Source organism: Equus asinus, chromosome 10 (genome assembly GCF_041296235.1).
Source record: "Equus asinus isolate D_3611 breed Donkey chromosome 10, EquAss-T2T_v2, whole genome shotgun sequence".
Taxonomy (NCBI): domain Eukaryota; kingdom Metazoa; phylum Chordata; class Mammalia; order Perissodactyla; family Equidae; genus Equus; species Equus asinus.
In genome coordinates, this window is record NC_091799.1 from 68,190,560 (window position 1) to 68,206,188 (window position 15,629).

General features: G+C 52.8%; 2 protein-coding genes across 2 annotated transcripts; both read left to right on the top strand.

Moving 5' to 3' along the window:
• The first annotated feature begins 156 nt into the window (after positions 1-156).
• On the top strand, positions 157-4,857 carry CCNO (cyclin O). Its single transcript, XM_014860337.3, has 3 exons — positions 157-1,129; positions 1,740-1,925; positions 2,447-4,857. Exons 1-3 carry the CDS (start codon positions 266-268, stop codon positions 2,930-2,932), a joined length of 1,536 nt encoding a protein of 511 aa, XP_014715823.2. The 5' UTR covers positions 157-265; the 3' UTR covers positions 2,933-4,857.
• Positions 4,858-6,600: 1,743 nt separating this feature from the next.
• MCIDAS (multiciliate differentiation and DNA synthesis associated cell cycle protein) lies at positions 6,601-15,383 on the top strand. The gene is made up of 7 exons (XM_014860319.3): positions 6,601-7,103; positions 7,197-7,293; positions 7,463-7,554; positions 10,758-10,830; positions 11,368-11,591; positions 12,232-12,342; positions 12,584-15,383. The coding sequence occupies exons 1-7, from the start codon at positions 6,987-6,989 to the stop codon at positions 13,022-13,024; spliced, it is 1,155 nt and encodes a 384-aa protein (XP_014715805.1). The 5' UTR covers positions 6,601-6,986; the 3' UTR covers positions 13,025-15,383.
• The last annotated feature ends 246 nt before the right edge of the window (positions 15,384-15,629 follow it).

Sequence of the window (15,629 nt, forward strand, 5' to 3'; positions counted from 1 at the left end):
CCTGCCCGTCTGCCTGGCGGGCTGCTGCCCCAGCTCCTAGAGACACAGCATCGCAGAGGAACCTCCGGCGGAAGGAGGGATCCTCGCTACTCGGGACCCACCTAAAACAAAAATCACAAATGCAAGTGAATTAGGATTGTTGCTTGTATGGGTCACTGAAGAAAATTTCTCTTGTGCTGACAAAATTCTAGCTGGAGCCTTCGTTTGGAGCTCGGAAACGGACTTTTGGCCAAATTACCAACGTGGGTTCGAGCCCGCATGGAAGATGCTCGCGCGTGGCGAGACGATCTGGCCAAGGACGGGGAGATGGGCCCCGAGAGAATCTTCTCCCGGGAATGGTCGAGAGCCTCGGCTGGATCCGGCGCTCACCTGGCCTCGCGGCCGCCGCCGCCCCACCCCCACTCCATTCCGCGCGCGCAGCTCCCGCCGCGACCCTGGCTCGGTTGCCCGGGGAACGCGGGACGCGCACGGAGCGGGCCGCGCAGGCTGTAACTCCTCCTCCCGTTTGCGGATTGCGGAGGATAAGCGCTGCCGGCAGCTCACCTCGGAGCGGTTCCTCAGCCGGGAAAGCGCGGCTCTCGTGCCGCTCTGGGCTCAGCCAGTGAGAGGCCAGGGGTGGGGTAGAGGGAAGGCACAGGCCGAGTACTTAGGGCCTCAGCGCCCATCAGGCCTGGCCCCCTTCGCACTCGCGCGTCCAGCCCGCCGCAGCCGGGCAGTAGTAGGGTGGCCACCCGGCTGCATCATGGTGACGCCCTGCCTTACCAGCCCTGTGAGCCCCGCCGCCCGGGTTGGGAGGCGGGACAATGCCCAGAACCTCCGTGCCCCAGTGAAGAAGAGCAAGCGCCCACGTCTTCGGAGGAAGCAGCCGCTGCAGCCGCTGAACCCGTGCCCGCTCCTGGGAGACTCTGGCGTTCGCGACCTGTTTGAGTCCCCCAGCTCCGGCTCGGACGGCGCAGACAGTCCTGCGGCGTCCGCGGCGCGTGGCTGCAGCGCCCTACCTGGCCCTGCCCAGCAGTTGGTGCAGCTAGATCTACAGACCTTCCGTGACTACGGTCAGAGCTGCTACGCCTTCCGCAAGGCGCGGGAGAGCCACTTCCACCCGCGGGAGTCGCTGGCGCGGCAGCCACAAGTGAGGCGCTGGTAGAGCCAGCTCCCCACCGCCGCTCTTCTTCCTCTCCCGGGCTCTCTCCTTTTCTGCTCTGTCTGCCCTCTGCGGCGCCCCGGCCCGCGCGGGAAGGGGCTTTGGAGGGCCGGGCCACCGGCCTCATTTTACAGATGGAGAGAAGTGGGGCCTAGACGGCTTAAGTGACCTGCCCGAAGTCTCCAAACTCGTTAGTGGGGACACAGTAGAATGCAAAGTAGTTAAGACAGTTTCTAGGTTCGAGTCCGGACTCCTACGGAACCCGGGCAAGTTATTTAACAATCCTGAGATTGTTTCTTCATCTGCAAAGTGGGGATCCCCTCCCCCTCCCGAATTGCTGAGAGGATTACACGAGGTAATGTGTACACGCGCTCAGCACAGGGCCAGCCACCAATCCAGGCGTCCCGGCTCCTAGCCCAGCCCGTGCTCTTTCCGCAGCAGCGCTGCCCGAGTGTTTCCTAGTTTCCAGCGTATTTAGCTCTTTCCCTTTTTCCTGCCTCCCTCCGAGGAAGCTCCCTGGGTCTTCTTGGCCTGTCGCTTCCGCAGCCCTTCTCCGCCCTAGGCTCAGCCGGCCCGCCTCCCTCCCTCCTCCTGGCAGGTAACGGCGGAATCCCGCTGTAAATTGCTCAGCTGGCTGATCCCCGTGCACCGCCAGTTCGGCCTCTCCTTCGAGTCGCTGTGCCTGACGGTAAACACTCTGGATCGCTTCCTTACCACCACGCCTGTGGCTGCAGACTGCTTCCAGCTGCTCGGGGTCACGTCCCTGCTCATCGCTTGCAAGCAGGTACCTCCACGCGGGGTGGGGGGTGGGGGCAGCCAAACTCCCAGCCACTCTCTGTCCGGCTGTCCAGGGCACACGATCACACGATTTAGTGCTGGATTCCCTGAAGTCGTTTAGGTGGACGTTTGCAAATTTATACATCCCACTGTCTTAACTTCACAGTTCCTCCGCAAACTAATAATCCTTTCATCCCGCACCCAAAGAAATAGGCTGAAGTCGGCCCCAAAGTAAGTCCCAACAGCCCTTTGCAGCCCTACTATTCCAGTCTCCGGGAAAAAAACCCTTCAGAATTTCTCAAAGTTTTTTTTTAGCTGGACAGTAGTTAGAGAAACTGCTCTGGAAGTACACTCCAGGTGATTAAAGTGGAAGTAATGGAGAGGCGAAGCCCCAGCTGTCTCGTTGGAAGGGATTGGGGGGGAGTAAGTGGGGGTAAGAATTCCTGGTTTCTCCCGGGTTTAAGACTGGGGCGGGCCTCCGACTCGGGATGCACGGCTCAGACGGGCCTGAGCGCCCCTGTGTTGCAGGTGGAGGTGCACCCGCCGCGGGTGAAGCAGCTCCTGGCCCTGTGCTGCGGCGCCTTCTCCCGGCAGCAGCTCTGCAACCTCGAGTGCATCGTGCTGCACAAGCTGCACTTCAGCCTGGGCGCGCCAACCATCAGCTTCTTCCTGGAGCATTTCACACATGCCCGCGTGGAGGCCGGGCAGGCCGAGGTCTCTGAAGCTCTGGAGGCGCAAGCCCTGGCTCGTGGGGTGGCGGAGCTGAGCCTGGCCGACTATGCCTTCACTAGCTACACCCCCTCCCTGCTGGCCATCTGTTGTCTGGCGCTGGCTGACCGTATGCTGCAGCTCCCGCGCCCGGTGAACTTGCGCCTGGGCGGGCACCCTGAGGCGGCGCTGCAGGACTGCCTGAGCAAGCTGCAGCTACTGGTGGCCATAAACGGAACCTCCCTGGCTCACATGCTTCCCCTCCAGATCTGCGAGAAGTGCAGCCTATCCCCGAGCTTGAAATAAAGTAGACTCTTGGTCTCCTTTTATCCCCTGCTGGCCCTGTTGCTGGACTGCTCCCATTGCTTTGAAAGTGCCGTATTGGCCCACAGAGAGGTGTTCAGGGCTCCCACCTGGTCACCAGGTCATCATGCATGTTGTATATAGTGTACGATAGTAGCGTCTGGTCGTTTATTTATTTTGCTGGAAAGCACACGAGAGAGCCGAGTCTTTCTCCAATAAACAGGCTATCTGTCCTGGTTTGTCTGCGTGCTGCTGTTCCACGTTTCTCCCCAGAGAGGGAAGGTGAAGGCAACCCTGGGAACAGTCAGGTAGTAATGAGCAGGGGTCCTCTCTCCCTCCAGGTCTGTAGTTGGCATCTCTGTGGGAACACCAGGTCCCCGGAGATTTCAATTACAAGATGAGTCAGGGGCACTTGTAGGCCTGTATCCCGCGACCCTCTTGTCAGGAGGCTGAGGACTGCTCACTTCCAAAGGTCTAAGGGGCACAGTAGGGTGTGAGGCCTAATAGAACCCACAGCACTCCATGTTGTCTAGAGTCGTCAGGGAGCACATATGGATGTGGATGATGGCCAGCTGGGAAGCTTTGGGAAGCACACACTAACTAGAAGGAAGCAAGAACTACTACAACAGCTAACAGATGCTGGCAGCGAAGGCTTTGCAGGCAGTTATGGCCATTACAAGTGGAGTCAATTTACCCTGCAATCACACTGTTCAATGTTTCATGCAAGTCTTAACACCTGCTACATGTGAGTCCGGGGTAACAATGGTATGATAGTAATCATGGCTATCATTGGGTGCTTACAAGTACCAGGCACTGTGTTCAATATTCATTACTTCAATCCCCCAACAATTCTATGAAGCAGTCTATTTTCCCATTCTCCAGAGAAGGACACTGGACCACAGAGAGGTTAAACAACAGTGGAGCAGCCAGGATTTGAAGGCAGGTGATCAGAATCCAGAGTGCCACCCTTAGCCACACTGTTCAACTTCCCGCACTTACAGGTTTCTGGAAATGCTCAAAAACCCCTCTTCCTGAGGTATGTATGGGACAAATCTACTCAGTGCCATCCATTCAATAGGGACTACAGAGAACATATCTGGAGAGCCAGCACGGTCCCCCCCTCCAGTCATGTTGAAGTCATTTTACAAGATGGGAAAACTAAGAAATGAGACAGGCTTGCTGGAGCTGTGACTCCACAGCCGTCTCATCATCTTCATTCTCACTGTGGTGAATCTGCTGTAGGTCCTGGATCTCAGCTTTGTCACCTCCAGCAAGTTTCTTAACCTCTCTGAGCCCAACAATTGATACCAGGGCTGTTGCGAAGCCCGAATGAGAGTGTGAGGTGTAGTATCAAGCAGTGATTAAACAAGTAGGCTCTGGAGTCAATTGGCTGAGTGACCTTAAGCAAGTGTTATTTCTATGCCTAAATCTCTTCTGTAAAAATGGTAGAACAGTAGCACTTGTTTGGTAGGGCTGAGGTATGGATTTAATGAGATGTTCCACACAAATCGTCCAGCACAGGTCCCAGCACATAGCACATTTTCAAGAGATGAAGGCTGGCGGCAGCCTGCACAATGATGGGGGGTGGGTACACAGAAAAAAACTTGGGGAAGGAAATAGAAATAAAGCAGATATAGGAAAATGTTAACACTTGGAGGTGAACATACTGTTGTTCATTGTACTGTTTTTTTTTTTCAAATTTTCTGTACGGTTGAAAAAAGTTTTTGGGGAAAAAAGTCATGTTCTCTAACTCTATTTAGGATAAATCCAAATGTATGACAAATTCTCACAAATAAAAAGCAAACAAACTCAAAGCAAATTTAAAGAATCTTCCCTGCACTTTTCTTCACGTACATGGTCCAAGTACTCTCCAGTGCCAGGAGCACCTAACCCTGGGCTCCTGATATGTTGATATGCCAAGCGCTCCAGGAACTTTCTCCTCCTCGGCTCAGGTAGAGGGAAGTGATGATCCCCAAGCTATTTGAGAAGAAGCTGGTCTGCAATGGTGAAGAGGAGCAGGAGAAAAGTCATATCTGTCCCAAGTCCCAATACATCTGGAGCCCTCAGACTGGCTGTTGGGGGTGGAGGGCAGCAGCGACTTGCCCTTCTGCAAAAAGAGGGACTTTGGGAGGAATTGTCTTCACCACCATTTACCCCATCACTCAGCCAAGGTCGATATGGGTGATATGGTTCTAGAGTCATCCAGACTAGGAGTCACATAATCATGCTATTCCAGCTCCTGTTGCCACAGATAATCTATTGTACATTTTTATGTACAATGCCTATACTTTTCTACCCCAATTTGGAACTCATTGATGAAAAATGGGCCTGTTCGGGAAAATCGGTGATGGTCTCCATGGGTAGAGATCTCCCCAAAAACTCAGCTAAGAGCTCCCCTACTCCTTTGACAGACTGCAAAATCGGTAAAGATGGGTGTGGAGGACAAGGGCTCTAGGCCAGTGGCTAGCCTACTTAAGAATCAGAGGAAGCAGGAGACAGAGCCAGGAAGAGGCTGTGGGAGGCTGGAGGTGCAGCTGAAAAGGCTCCTTAAAACAACAACAACAACAACAACATTAATTTATCCACACCAAGCACCAGTCACATTACATAAATAATCTCATCTTTACAGCAACTCTATTGAAGTCATGTTATGTTTTTCCTAAAGAACTAGGGCTCACTGATCTGGTTCAGATCCTCAGGCACTCTGATGGAAAAGCCAGAGCTCCTCACCATCAGCGATACCACACCAACTCTAGCTGGCTGCCCTGTCGGCAACTGGGTTCCGGCATCTACAGATGGGTCAGAGAGTCTCTAAGTCTATCCTAGCTCTACCATTGAGTTACTCTCCATCGCCGCTAGGGGTATCTTGTTTATTAACCCAGATAATAGGTGTGAATAAAAGAGGATCACGACACTTTAAAGAGGATCTTTCACTACTACTACTAGGTATAAGGAACAAACAATGTGCCCAACAGGAGGTCACAAAGATTCCAATTTCAGATGATTGTTCAGATTGGATGGATATAAGAGTAGTCCTGAGAGGGGCCCCCTTACTCAAGGGTCTGGAGACGCCCCTTCCTGGGAGAGGCTTCGGGCTTGGGAAGGGCAGCCAAGACTGCGGCAGAGCAAGTGAGGCCGGCTGTACAAATGCTGCAGTGGGCAGCTGAGGGCTCCAGGGGAGACAGAGACCTGGGTTTTAGAGGATTTGGGACTGTCCATTTGTGGCATTTTCAGAAACTGGAGGAGAGTTGGTAGAGGTCACGTTTTCTTTCTTAATTGACCCTCTTTTAAAGGCTATGCTTACGCGCTGCTGCCCGGGAAAGTGCGGGACTAGGGGTTAAGGGCGGGTCTCTTAGCATCAGGCCAAAGGGACCAAGTGGAAGTCGGGGAGTCAAGACCAAGGGTGCACCCCAGCACTGGGGGAAGGGGCTTCTGTAATCTTGGGGCTGTTCTGGGAATTCCTTGCTGGAATTCTACATCCCCACCAAATCCTACAGGACAGGGAAAATGCGGGAGTCTGGCTTTGGCGAGCGTCTCTCCACGTTTATTTCGTGGCTTGTGGCTGGATTGGAAGAAAATAAGAATCGTTAACTTTTCCATCCCCACTGTCCATAAACGGGAAGGCGGCACGCAGTGTTAGGGACCGGTAGGGCTCGTCCGCCCCTCCTTCACTCCCTTCCTCTGGCGCGGCCTGGAGGCGGGGGCGCCAACCCTCGCCAAAAGGGCGTTCGCGGGCCGGGGCCCCGCGCTCGCGGTTCCCGGGGGAAGCCGCGTTGCCAGGTTGGGTTTAACGCCTCCGCCCGAGCGCAGATTGTCCGGTGCTGAAGGCGCCACCTCTGGCGCTCAGGCGCGAGCCGCCCCTCCCGCGCAGCGGTCTTCCCTCTCCACTTGGCCCTCCTTCCGCACTTCCACAGCCGTCCCTTAGCTCCACCCCGGCCACGCGCCTTCCCCGACCTCCGGCCGGCTTCTGAGCCTGCAGGCTCCGGGCAGAGCGCAGGGTGTGGGTCGCTATCGCAGCCTGGCCTCCGACTCCGAGCAGTCGGCGTGGGGAGACAGGATGCAGGCAGGCGGGGGCGCCGCGACGGGACGCCGGGCCTTCGATAGCATCTGTCCCAACAGGATGCTGGAGCTGCGGGGCCGGCCCTTCGGCAAACCTGAGAAGCTAGAGAGGAAGGTGGGGCCGTGGGCCGAGGCCGGAGCCGGGTGGGGTCCGCACGCTCCTGGCCCCGAGGGCTGACCCGCGCTCACCGTTTCTGTGCCCGGCTAGTTCGCCTCTCCGCGGAAGCTCTTTCCTGGCTGCAGCGGCGGCAGCACGGTGTTGGTGTATGAGGATCCCCGCGACGCGGAGCCCGCTGCGCTGCCAGGTGAGCACGATGGTCCCCGCGAGACCCCTGGGGTTCCCCGCGGCGGGTGGGGGGCGGGGGGCGCGCGCGGCTGCCCTGGCTCTGACATCCTGGCGGGGATGCTAGCGGCGAGCCCTTGCGGGGAGGCTCAGGCTTTGAGGGGCGCGTATCTCCGGTTCTTCCTGCGCAGCCCTCACCACCATAGACCTGCAGGACCTCGCCGACTGCTCCTCGCTGCTCGGGTCCGACGCGCCGCCTGGTGGTGACTCGGCCACCTCGCAGGTACCTCCCCTTCCTCGTGGAGCCTCGCGACCTCCGGTAGCACAAACTCCAACTCCGGAGTCATGGTTTCTTTTCCGCAAGGGCTCGTCTCGGGTGGGGAGCGCAAGCACGTCTGGATACTGAGGGGAGACATCGTGCCGGAATCTGAGCCTCCGGGATCAGAACTTCTTCTTCCCTCCTAGTATGTTACGAAGGCCTCATTCCCAGAGCTGTTCTGGCCTACTCAGGACAGGGGGATTCACCTGGAGGGCTACCCTGCCAGATGGGTCTCCCCATCCCCTCCCCAACTATACCCTGGAGCTGCGACAAAGCAACGTGGAGATTGCGCACTGTGGGAACGGGCGGGTAGGTGGGTGCAAAGTTGCGCGCTGGGTACCTAATACGTGTCCTGTCTGTGCGCCCAACATCCCCTTCCTGGCCTTTCACTAACAGCTCTCATTCCCTGGTATCTAAGGAATGTGGAGATAGGATAATTTTTCTATCAAGACTGTAAAAGAAGAGTTTACGTTTAGGGGGATGCCGAAAGAGGGACAAAGGATTCTGGAAGAAATCTGACAGAAAACGTTTCTCTCTTTAGGGATGGTCCTTCAGCAGTTGGGCACTTTTAAAACATGCTTTTCTTCCTCTTCAAAGCCTCCTGTCATTTACTTTTACGGGGCAAAGAGGCTTTTGACTTTTTTATTTTCCAAAAAAACCTACCTTCTTGATTCCACCCCACTTCTACCACTTGCCAGAGCTGATACTCCTCAGCAGAGGATGGAGCCTCCAGCACTGGTGTCTGGGAGGCCAGAAGCCTGGCTCATCCGTGGGATATGAAGTGCCCAGAGGACAGGAGGTCTTAGCCAGATGCAGCCTACAGGAAGACTGCCAGTTTCTTCGCAGCAGGTGCTGGGGACATGAGGTCCCTGGGGACAGGCCCAGCACAGAACTCTTCTGAAGATACGACCACCTCCCAGAATTGGGGTTGGTGATGGAGCAAGGCTTCCCAGACCTCCTCTAAGGGCCTCTTAGAATTGGGATGGAGTGTAGCTGGACACTGACAGCAAAGATGGTTAGGTCAAAAAGTGAAAGTGGGCATTGCCCTGCAGAGGCCATTCTATTCTTTTTAGGTCTGGATGCTCAAATAGGGGAAAGACAGTGCCTGAGCATCTTTCAGTTGACCCAGAGGCCTATATCACTCCCTTACTCCAACATGTTTGTTTTGCAAGTAAGAAAAATCAAGCAGGCTCTTGCTGAATTTTGCTTAAGTATGCAGAACTTAAACTGGACATCAGGTTCTGTGTTAGTCTTATTTTCTTTTTTGGCTACTGTTATAGTTGAAGAAATGCCAGATATGGATCTAACTGGGAAGGTAGGATTCAAAGTTTCCAGGACAGAGCTCACACCAGATAGCCCAAGAGGTCCAGGGTGTTTCCTGGGGAAGATGGTTGGTGCAGAGGGAGAGGGACCCTTGGGGGGAAATGCCCTGGAAGGACCCCTGGCCAGTGCACACTCAGATAACATTTCCCAGCCTTCTTCCTGCTGGGGAAGGTGAACAGAGAGAGGAATGCTCGAGAAGTGTTTGAGGTCCAGAATGGGCCAAGACCTGGGGTAGCATAGGAGGAAACATCTCCTGGGCCCCAGTTCCTGAATTGGCCTCCAGTCTCCTCATGGTAAGGGTGTTTCTTCAATCTCTACTGAGAGGGAAACTTTTCAGCCCTTGGGAAATGAGTTCGTTTCTGACTCCTTTAACCAGGGCAGAACTTTTGCTTCAGGATTTATCTGGGCCTTTCAGTCCTTTCTTTCTAAGCTCCTTTCCCCTTATAGCCTCAGTTTCCAACTGGTGCTAGAGGCCTCCCTGATTGCAACTCTCCCCCCTGAGGAGAACTGATGCTTGTCCAGTCTTTGAAGTTAGGGTCAGAATAAGTTCCTCTCCTCAGAAATATTTGAATAGTAAAGAAGGGCTTTTGGGAGAAGAGTATGATTAACACTAAGGAATAAATCAATAATAGTGGAATCAGTAGACTAGATATGGGTTTATTTGATCCATCCCTCACACCATGCCCCTGGAGAGACTTCTTTCCCCTTCCCAGTGCTCTCTTCGTTGGAAGCCAGGCTTTCCTAAAAGAGAGAGAAAAGCTAGAGGCAATGAGGTATAGAGGAAAGAGAACTGAAATAGGCACGAGCATTCTGGGGCAGGAGCCGCAATTCCACCATTTCAGAGCTAGGTAAACTCTGGGCAACCCAATTTCTCTGAGCTTCAGATTCTCCATCAGAGGAGGAGTCACTTCCTGGGCCCTGCCTGCTTTCCACATTGCTGCGAGAATTGACAGAAAAGACTCTACGTAAAAGAGTTTTGGCAACTCTGAATGGCCATGAATTAAGGGAATAAGAAGGTTCTTGGACCGCCAGCCCTTTACTGTCTCCTTCCGCCGCAGGCACCCAGGCACGTTGCGGGAACCCGGGAGAGTGTCCAGTGCGAGATGCTGGAGGCGCGTCACACTGTACAGGAAAAGTCAACTCCGACTTTTTTAAGAAAAGGAAGAGCAATAGGGGCCACGCCTGCGTGATGAACACAGGCACTTTCCATAGCATCCCTGGCCTCTCATCATAGTCTACCTTTTCCCTTCCTTTATGGGGAGGGGGTGGTTTAGTTGTGACTGAGCCTTGGCGGGATATATGGCCTCGAATTACTGCTTTGGATGACTTTGCACGCTGTAGGATCTTGGGAAGAAAAAGAGTGTTCGCACGCCCAGCTTCCTACTCTTAGAGTGGTGGCTCCTAGGCCAGTCGGAGGTAAGTCGGCGCCGAGGTCCAGCGGGCGCACGAGGACCGCGCCGGGCCGCACGGAGGCAGCTGGTTGGCTGGTGGCTGGCCAGTGAGTCGGCTCAGGGACTGTGCCTGCCGTCCGAGGCTGGGCGCGGGGCCGCTGCCCTGCGCGCGGAAGGCCAGACGCCGGCCACAGGCGCACAGTTTCGGAGTGCTGCTGGGTCCTCGCGGAGCCTATTCCCGCTTTGTGCGTCCCGCTCCCCACCATGGCAGTGCAAGCCATGTGTCTTCCGTGTCTCGGATGGGGTTTTGACTTTCAGGTATGCGGTTCGGGTGCGAACAGCGAGTGCGTGCAGACCCGCCCCGGAACCCGGGGAGGACAACTGTCGATCTAGGAAGTGTTGCAGGCCTGCCAGACTCGACGTTAACTAGATTACGCCTCTGGTTTATTTCAGAACCATTCCCTGCAAACCCCAGCGGACTTTGACCTGCAAGATTTCAGAGACACCGTGGACGATCTCATTGCAGGCAAGGCCAGTCTCCTTGCAGTTAGATAACTGCGGGGTTGTCCCCTACCCCCCAAATCAGACTAGTGCAGATTTCGTGGTCGTGAAGGTGGTAAACCCAGCAATTTATCAAAGGGTCAGATTCTTCCATGTTTAGGAGACCCCCACCCTTCCTAATGGAGATGAATTACTGGATCTATATGGCTCTCTCAGTTGGTCAGTATGAGTTCTGGGGGAGGGAAGCCTGCGCTGTGATGTGGTCGGGGAGAGGCTGAGCGATAGGAGTGTGCAGAGCAGCGGGCGTGTGTGACTTCGGACAGTTTGCCCTGGCCACCGTGGAGATTCAGTTCAGATCACCTCAACAGGCATATATTGAGCGACTGCTGTGTTCGTACAGGATATTAAGAAGGGCTTGGGAATTGTAGGGTTTGCAGAGTGAGGGGTGCTTTACTTAATAAAGAAAAGTCTCCACATAAACCCTACGCCCGGCGTGGCATTGTCCCTGTAGCTAGCTGGGCATGAGTCTGAGGCTGTAAACCCAACTCCCGCTCTTCCTCAGACTCATCCTCTTTGATGTCGCCTCCCCTGGCCGGCGGAAACTTCCCCTTCTCTCCTTGCGACGTATTGCCCTTCGGGTCCTGTCTCTCCCCGCCGCTGGACCCACGGGCCCTGCAGTCACCGCCGCTGCGCCCTCCGGACGTGCCTCCGCCAGAGCAGTACTGGAAGGAGGTGGCCGACCAGAACCAGAGGGCGTTGGGGGACGCGCTCGTTGAGAATAACCAAGTAGGGACCCTGGGCTGGCGGCCAGGACTCCTGGGGCGGAGACAGGGTGGAAGCGGGGGTTGCAGGAGCGGGAACGTGTCCTTATGGACCTCAGAACCAGTGGGCCGAGTGGTTCCTGTAGCTGCTGTTGCTCCAGCAGCTCTACCTCAGTTTCCAACTTCACTAAGTGGGAAGGATCCTACCCCCCCTTAGATTTTTAATAGGGCTACGAATATTTATTGAAAATTTTCTATTTGCCTGGTATTGTGCTTACCAATTTACTTTCTCTTCTCATTTAATACAACCACTGAGATAGAGATACTCTTACTAGCTCCATTTTTTTTTTTTTTTTTTTTTTTTTGCGGATAAAGAAACTGAGGTGTAGGAAAGTTGAACTTCAGAGGCAGAATCTAGATCTGCCTGTTGCCCAAGTCAGTACTCTTCACCACCATGCTACACTGAGGTTTAATTGAGAAACATTTGTCTAAGTGCTTGGTAAAAAGAAAAGAAAAGAAAATTGACTATTATTCTCAGCAGTGTGAATGCCCTCGGGTCCCCTGTTCCTGATTAGACATTAGGATCTGGGTTTAATTCATGCAGAGTATGCAGACGAGACCGAGCACGGTGGCCTATCTCTGAATGTTTGGGTTTCCTCCTGTAGCTGCACGTGACGCTGACCCAGAAACAGGAGGAGATCGCCTCGCTCAAGGAGCGGAACGTACAACTGAGGGAACTCGCCAGTCGCACCCGGCACCTGGCCTCAGTGCTGGATGTAAGTGGGGCGCGGCCACGTGGGACACTGCACAAAGTCGGAAGTATTCCTGTGCACCCCCTACCCTGCTCCCAGTGTTGGGACCCGGCAGGGGTCGGGGAACGGAGAGGACCGCTGGGAGCTCGCTGAGCCACTTGCCGGGGGCGCCTCAGTCCTCCCAGTCGCCCAGGTCCGCTTTGCACGCTCCGCACAAGGCGAGTCCAGCTGGCCCCAGGGCGGCGCTCCTCCCCATCTTTTGTAGAAACTGATGATCACGCAATCCCGGGATTGCGGGGCGGCAGCAGAGCCCTTCCTGCTCAAGGCGACCGCCAAAAGGAGCCTGGAGGAGTTGTTCAGCGCTGCGGGGCAGGATTGCACGGAAGTGGACGCCATCCTGAGGGAGATTTCCGAGCGCTGCGATGAAGCGCTGCAGAGCCGCGATCCCAAGCGGCTTCGGCTGCAGCCGGAGCCCGGGAGCACGGACGGCAGGCCCGGGAACCTGCACGGCGCCTTCCGGGGGCTGCGCACAGACTGCAGCCGGAGCGCGCTGAACCTGAGCCACAGTGAGCTGGAGGAGGGCGCCTCCTTCAGCACCCCCATCCGCAGCCATAGCACCATCCGCACCCTCGCTTTCCCTCAGGGCAATGCCTTTACCATCCGGACAGCCAACGGGGGTTACAAATTCCGCTGGGTCCCCAGTTGAGCTGGGCTCCAAAACACTGCCCTGTATCCTGACTGAAGCGCCTGGAAGCCAAGCGGGAGTAGCTGGAATTGTTTCCTGAACTTGGCTTCTCAGAACTCCCCCTGCAGGTGGGATGCCACCCTGAAACTTACTTTTTTCAGGAACAGAGATGTCTTGACACTGATGCACTGTAAAGTTCTGGTACGAAATGTTGAATAGTCCCTCCCCTTTTCACAGCAAAACAGTGCGCGCGCGCGCGTGTGTGTGTGTGTTTGTGTATGTATATGTATACTTATACACACACATATATCACAGTCAATTTTAAAAGTATTTATTTTGAATTATGTACTTTTAAGAGCTGGAAGGGACTTACAAACCACTTATCTATTTTATAGTTATATAATGCCCTACTTTTATAAAAAGGAAAAGGTGGCTCTAAGAGGTTAAGTAATTTTCTACAATTAGCATTACTGGAACCTTCCAGTGGCTCTCACTAGACATTTAAGGGTTGTAGGCCCGGAAGCCAGGTCTCTGGGTGAAGTTTCAACACATCACTCACCTTCCCCTGGTCCTGGGAGGACATTTAATTTTGTTACTATTGAAAACTTTAATTCTAGCTGCCAGAAAAAAAAATTAGGAGAAGCAGCTTAAACACTTGCCTTAGGGCAGGCCATAAACTAAAGAAAAATGCAAATTCTCCGAGGCAATGGGCAATCGACTGAACAGGTGCTAAACGTGTTTGTTTGTAATGATTATTCATACAATTTGGTAAGATTTGTGGTAAATGTTTATATAAATTATAATACAGTTTTATTTGTCTAAACAGAATAACCACGCAAAAAGCAAACTTTGTTAATAAGAAACAGTTGTTTTAAGAAAATGGGATATCTCACATGAGAAAGAGCCTTCATAATTTTTTTGCCAGAAACCAAATGTGGAAATCTTGGTAAAGGTAAAATTACCTATTTGAATTCCGTGGATAAAACTGGGGTGCACATTCATGTTTTATATTTCTTGGCTTGATCTTCTAAGAAACCCTTACGTGTTATATAGTGCCTTCACTTCAACTTTTCTTCTGTTCCCTTCTGTCTGGGGTTCCTTTTTCTACTCTTTTGTGAAATTGTGTGAGTAGCATGTAGTAGTGATTTGTCTGGATCTCCACAGTTCTCAACATGAGGGCTGCTCCTTGCATTTGGGGGCTCAGCTTGGGCAGGTTTCCAGCCTGTTACACCCCATTGCTGGTTCTGCCGTCTGAGTGGAGATATCAGGTAACAGCAGAGCTGAGCAGGGTGGCAGAACCTGCTCCTCCAGTTTGTCATGTGTACTGTTATCTGTATTTAAATAGCCATTTAGAAACCAAAAACAGTGATAAAATAGACCACATTTCCTCATATTATGTCTAACAAATGGACTAAAAAAATCCACTGGACGGTCCAGATTTTTTTTTTTTTTACCAGGTCAAGGTTAGTTACTGCAGTTCAGGATCAGAAAAAACAAACAAACAAAAAGAACAAAACAAAAATCTTTAACTTGTCCCGAGAAACAACCCTCTTGTCAAAAGTTCTTTTCCTCTTCACTCCTCAATTGGTATTTTCAGAATGCGTTAGCTTCAGTGACCAAAAGGTAAAAAAAATTATGTGTTTTCTTCTATTTGTCTTATGCCTGGACTTTTAAAAAGTTACAGTTCTTACTGCCTTTAAGATTATAGACCTATAATTATCTTGTTAGCCATTGGCAACTCTAACTGCTTAAGTATCTTCCATTTCTGGGAGAAAAAAGCTCTCCTGTGAACTAATGGCACAAAGTACCAACTTTGCATTGGTTAGCAGTAGATGAGTTAAAAAATTAAATTCATTCATTCATTCAGCAGATATTTATTGAATGTTATTGAGAAACTCAGTAATACAGATACTAAGAAAACAGCGAAAGCACAAAACACAAAGACTCTGCCCTCATAGATCTTACTTTCGCCTGGGAAGAGATAAATGCTTAACACATAAATATATAAGTACTATGAAGAAAACGAAGAAGAGTAAGAATAGTGTCTTATTCAGCTTGGGCAGCTATAACAAACACCACAGACTGGTGGATTAAACAAGGCTTTTTTTTCTCATAGTTCTGGACACTGGGATGTCCAAGTTCAGGTGCCAGCACGGTCAGTTGTGATGAGGACTATCTTCCTGGTTTGCAGATGGCCGCCTTCTTGCTGTATCCTCACTTGGCAGAGAGAGAGAGAGGGCTCTGTCCTCTTCTTATCAGGGCACTGATTCCATCCTGAGGGCTCTGCTCTCATGACCTCATCTAAACCTAATTACGTCCCAAAGGCCCCAGTTCCAAATACCATCACACTGGGGGCTGTGGTGTGGCTTCAGCATATGGATTTGAGGTGGGGGGGTGGGGGGGGCACGAACATTCAATCCTTAGCAGATGGAGAATATCAGGAGCAGCTGATGCTAAGATAGGGCAGTCTGGTCAGGGAAGACCTTTCTGATAAAGTGACATTTGAGAAGAGACCTAAAGAAGTGAGGGAATAAACCTGATGGATATCTGAGGGAAAGGCATTCCAGGCAGAAGGAACCAGAAATGCAAATTTCTATTTTTGTGTGTGTGTGGGGTGGTGTGCCTG

Excerpts from the sequence above, each read along its gene's own strand:
- CCNO (XM_014860337.3), top strand. The coding sequence starts at position 266 with ATGCTCGCGCGTGGCGAGACGATCTGGCCAAGGACGGGGAGATGGGCC. Across the intron at positions 1,130-1,739 it reads CGCTGGCGCGGCAGCCACAA|GTAACGGCGGAATCCCGCTG; the intron begins GTGAGGCGCTGG and ends TCCTCCTGGCAG. Across the intron at positions 1,926-2,446 it reads TGCTCATCGCTTGCAAGCAG|GTGGAGGTGCACCCGCCGCG; the intron begins GTACCTCCACGC and ends CCTGTGTTGCAG.
- MCIDAS (XM_014860319.3), top strand. The coding sequence starts at position 6,987 with ATGCAGGCAGGCGGGGGCGCCGCGACGGGACGCCGGGCCTTCGATAGC. Across the intron at positions 11,592-12,231 it reads CGCTCGTTGAGAATAACCAA|CTGCACGTGACGCTGACCCA; the intron begins GTAGGGACCCTG and ends TTCCTCCTGTAG. Across the intron at positions 12,343-12,583 it reads ACCTGGCCTCAGTGCTGGAT|AAACTGATGATCACGCAATC; the intron begins GTAAGTGGGGCG and ends CATCTTTTGTAG.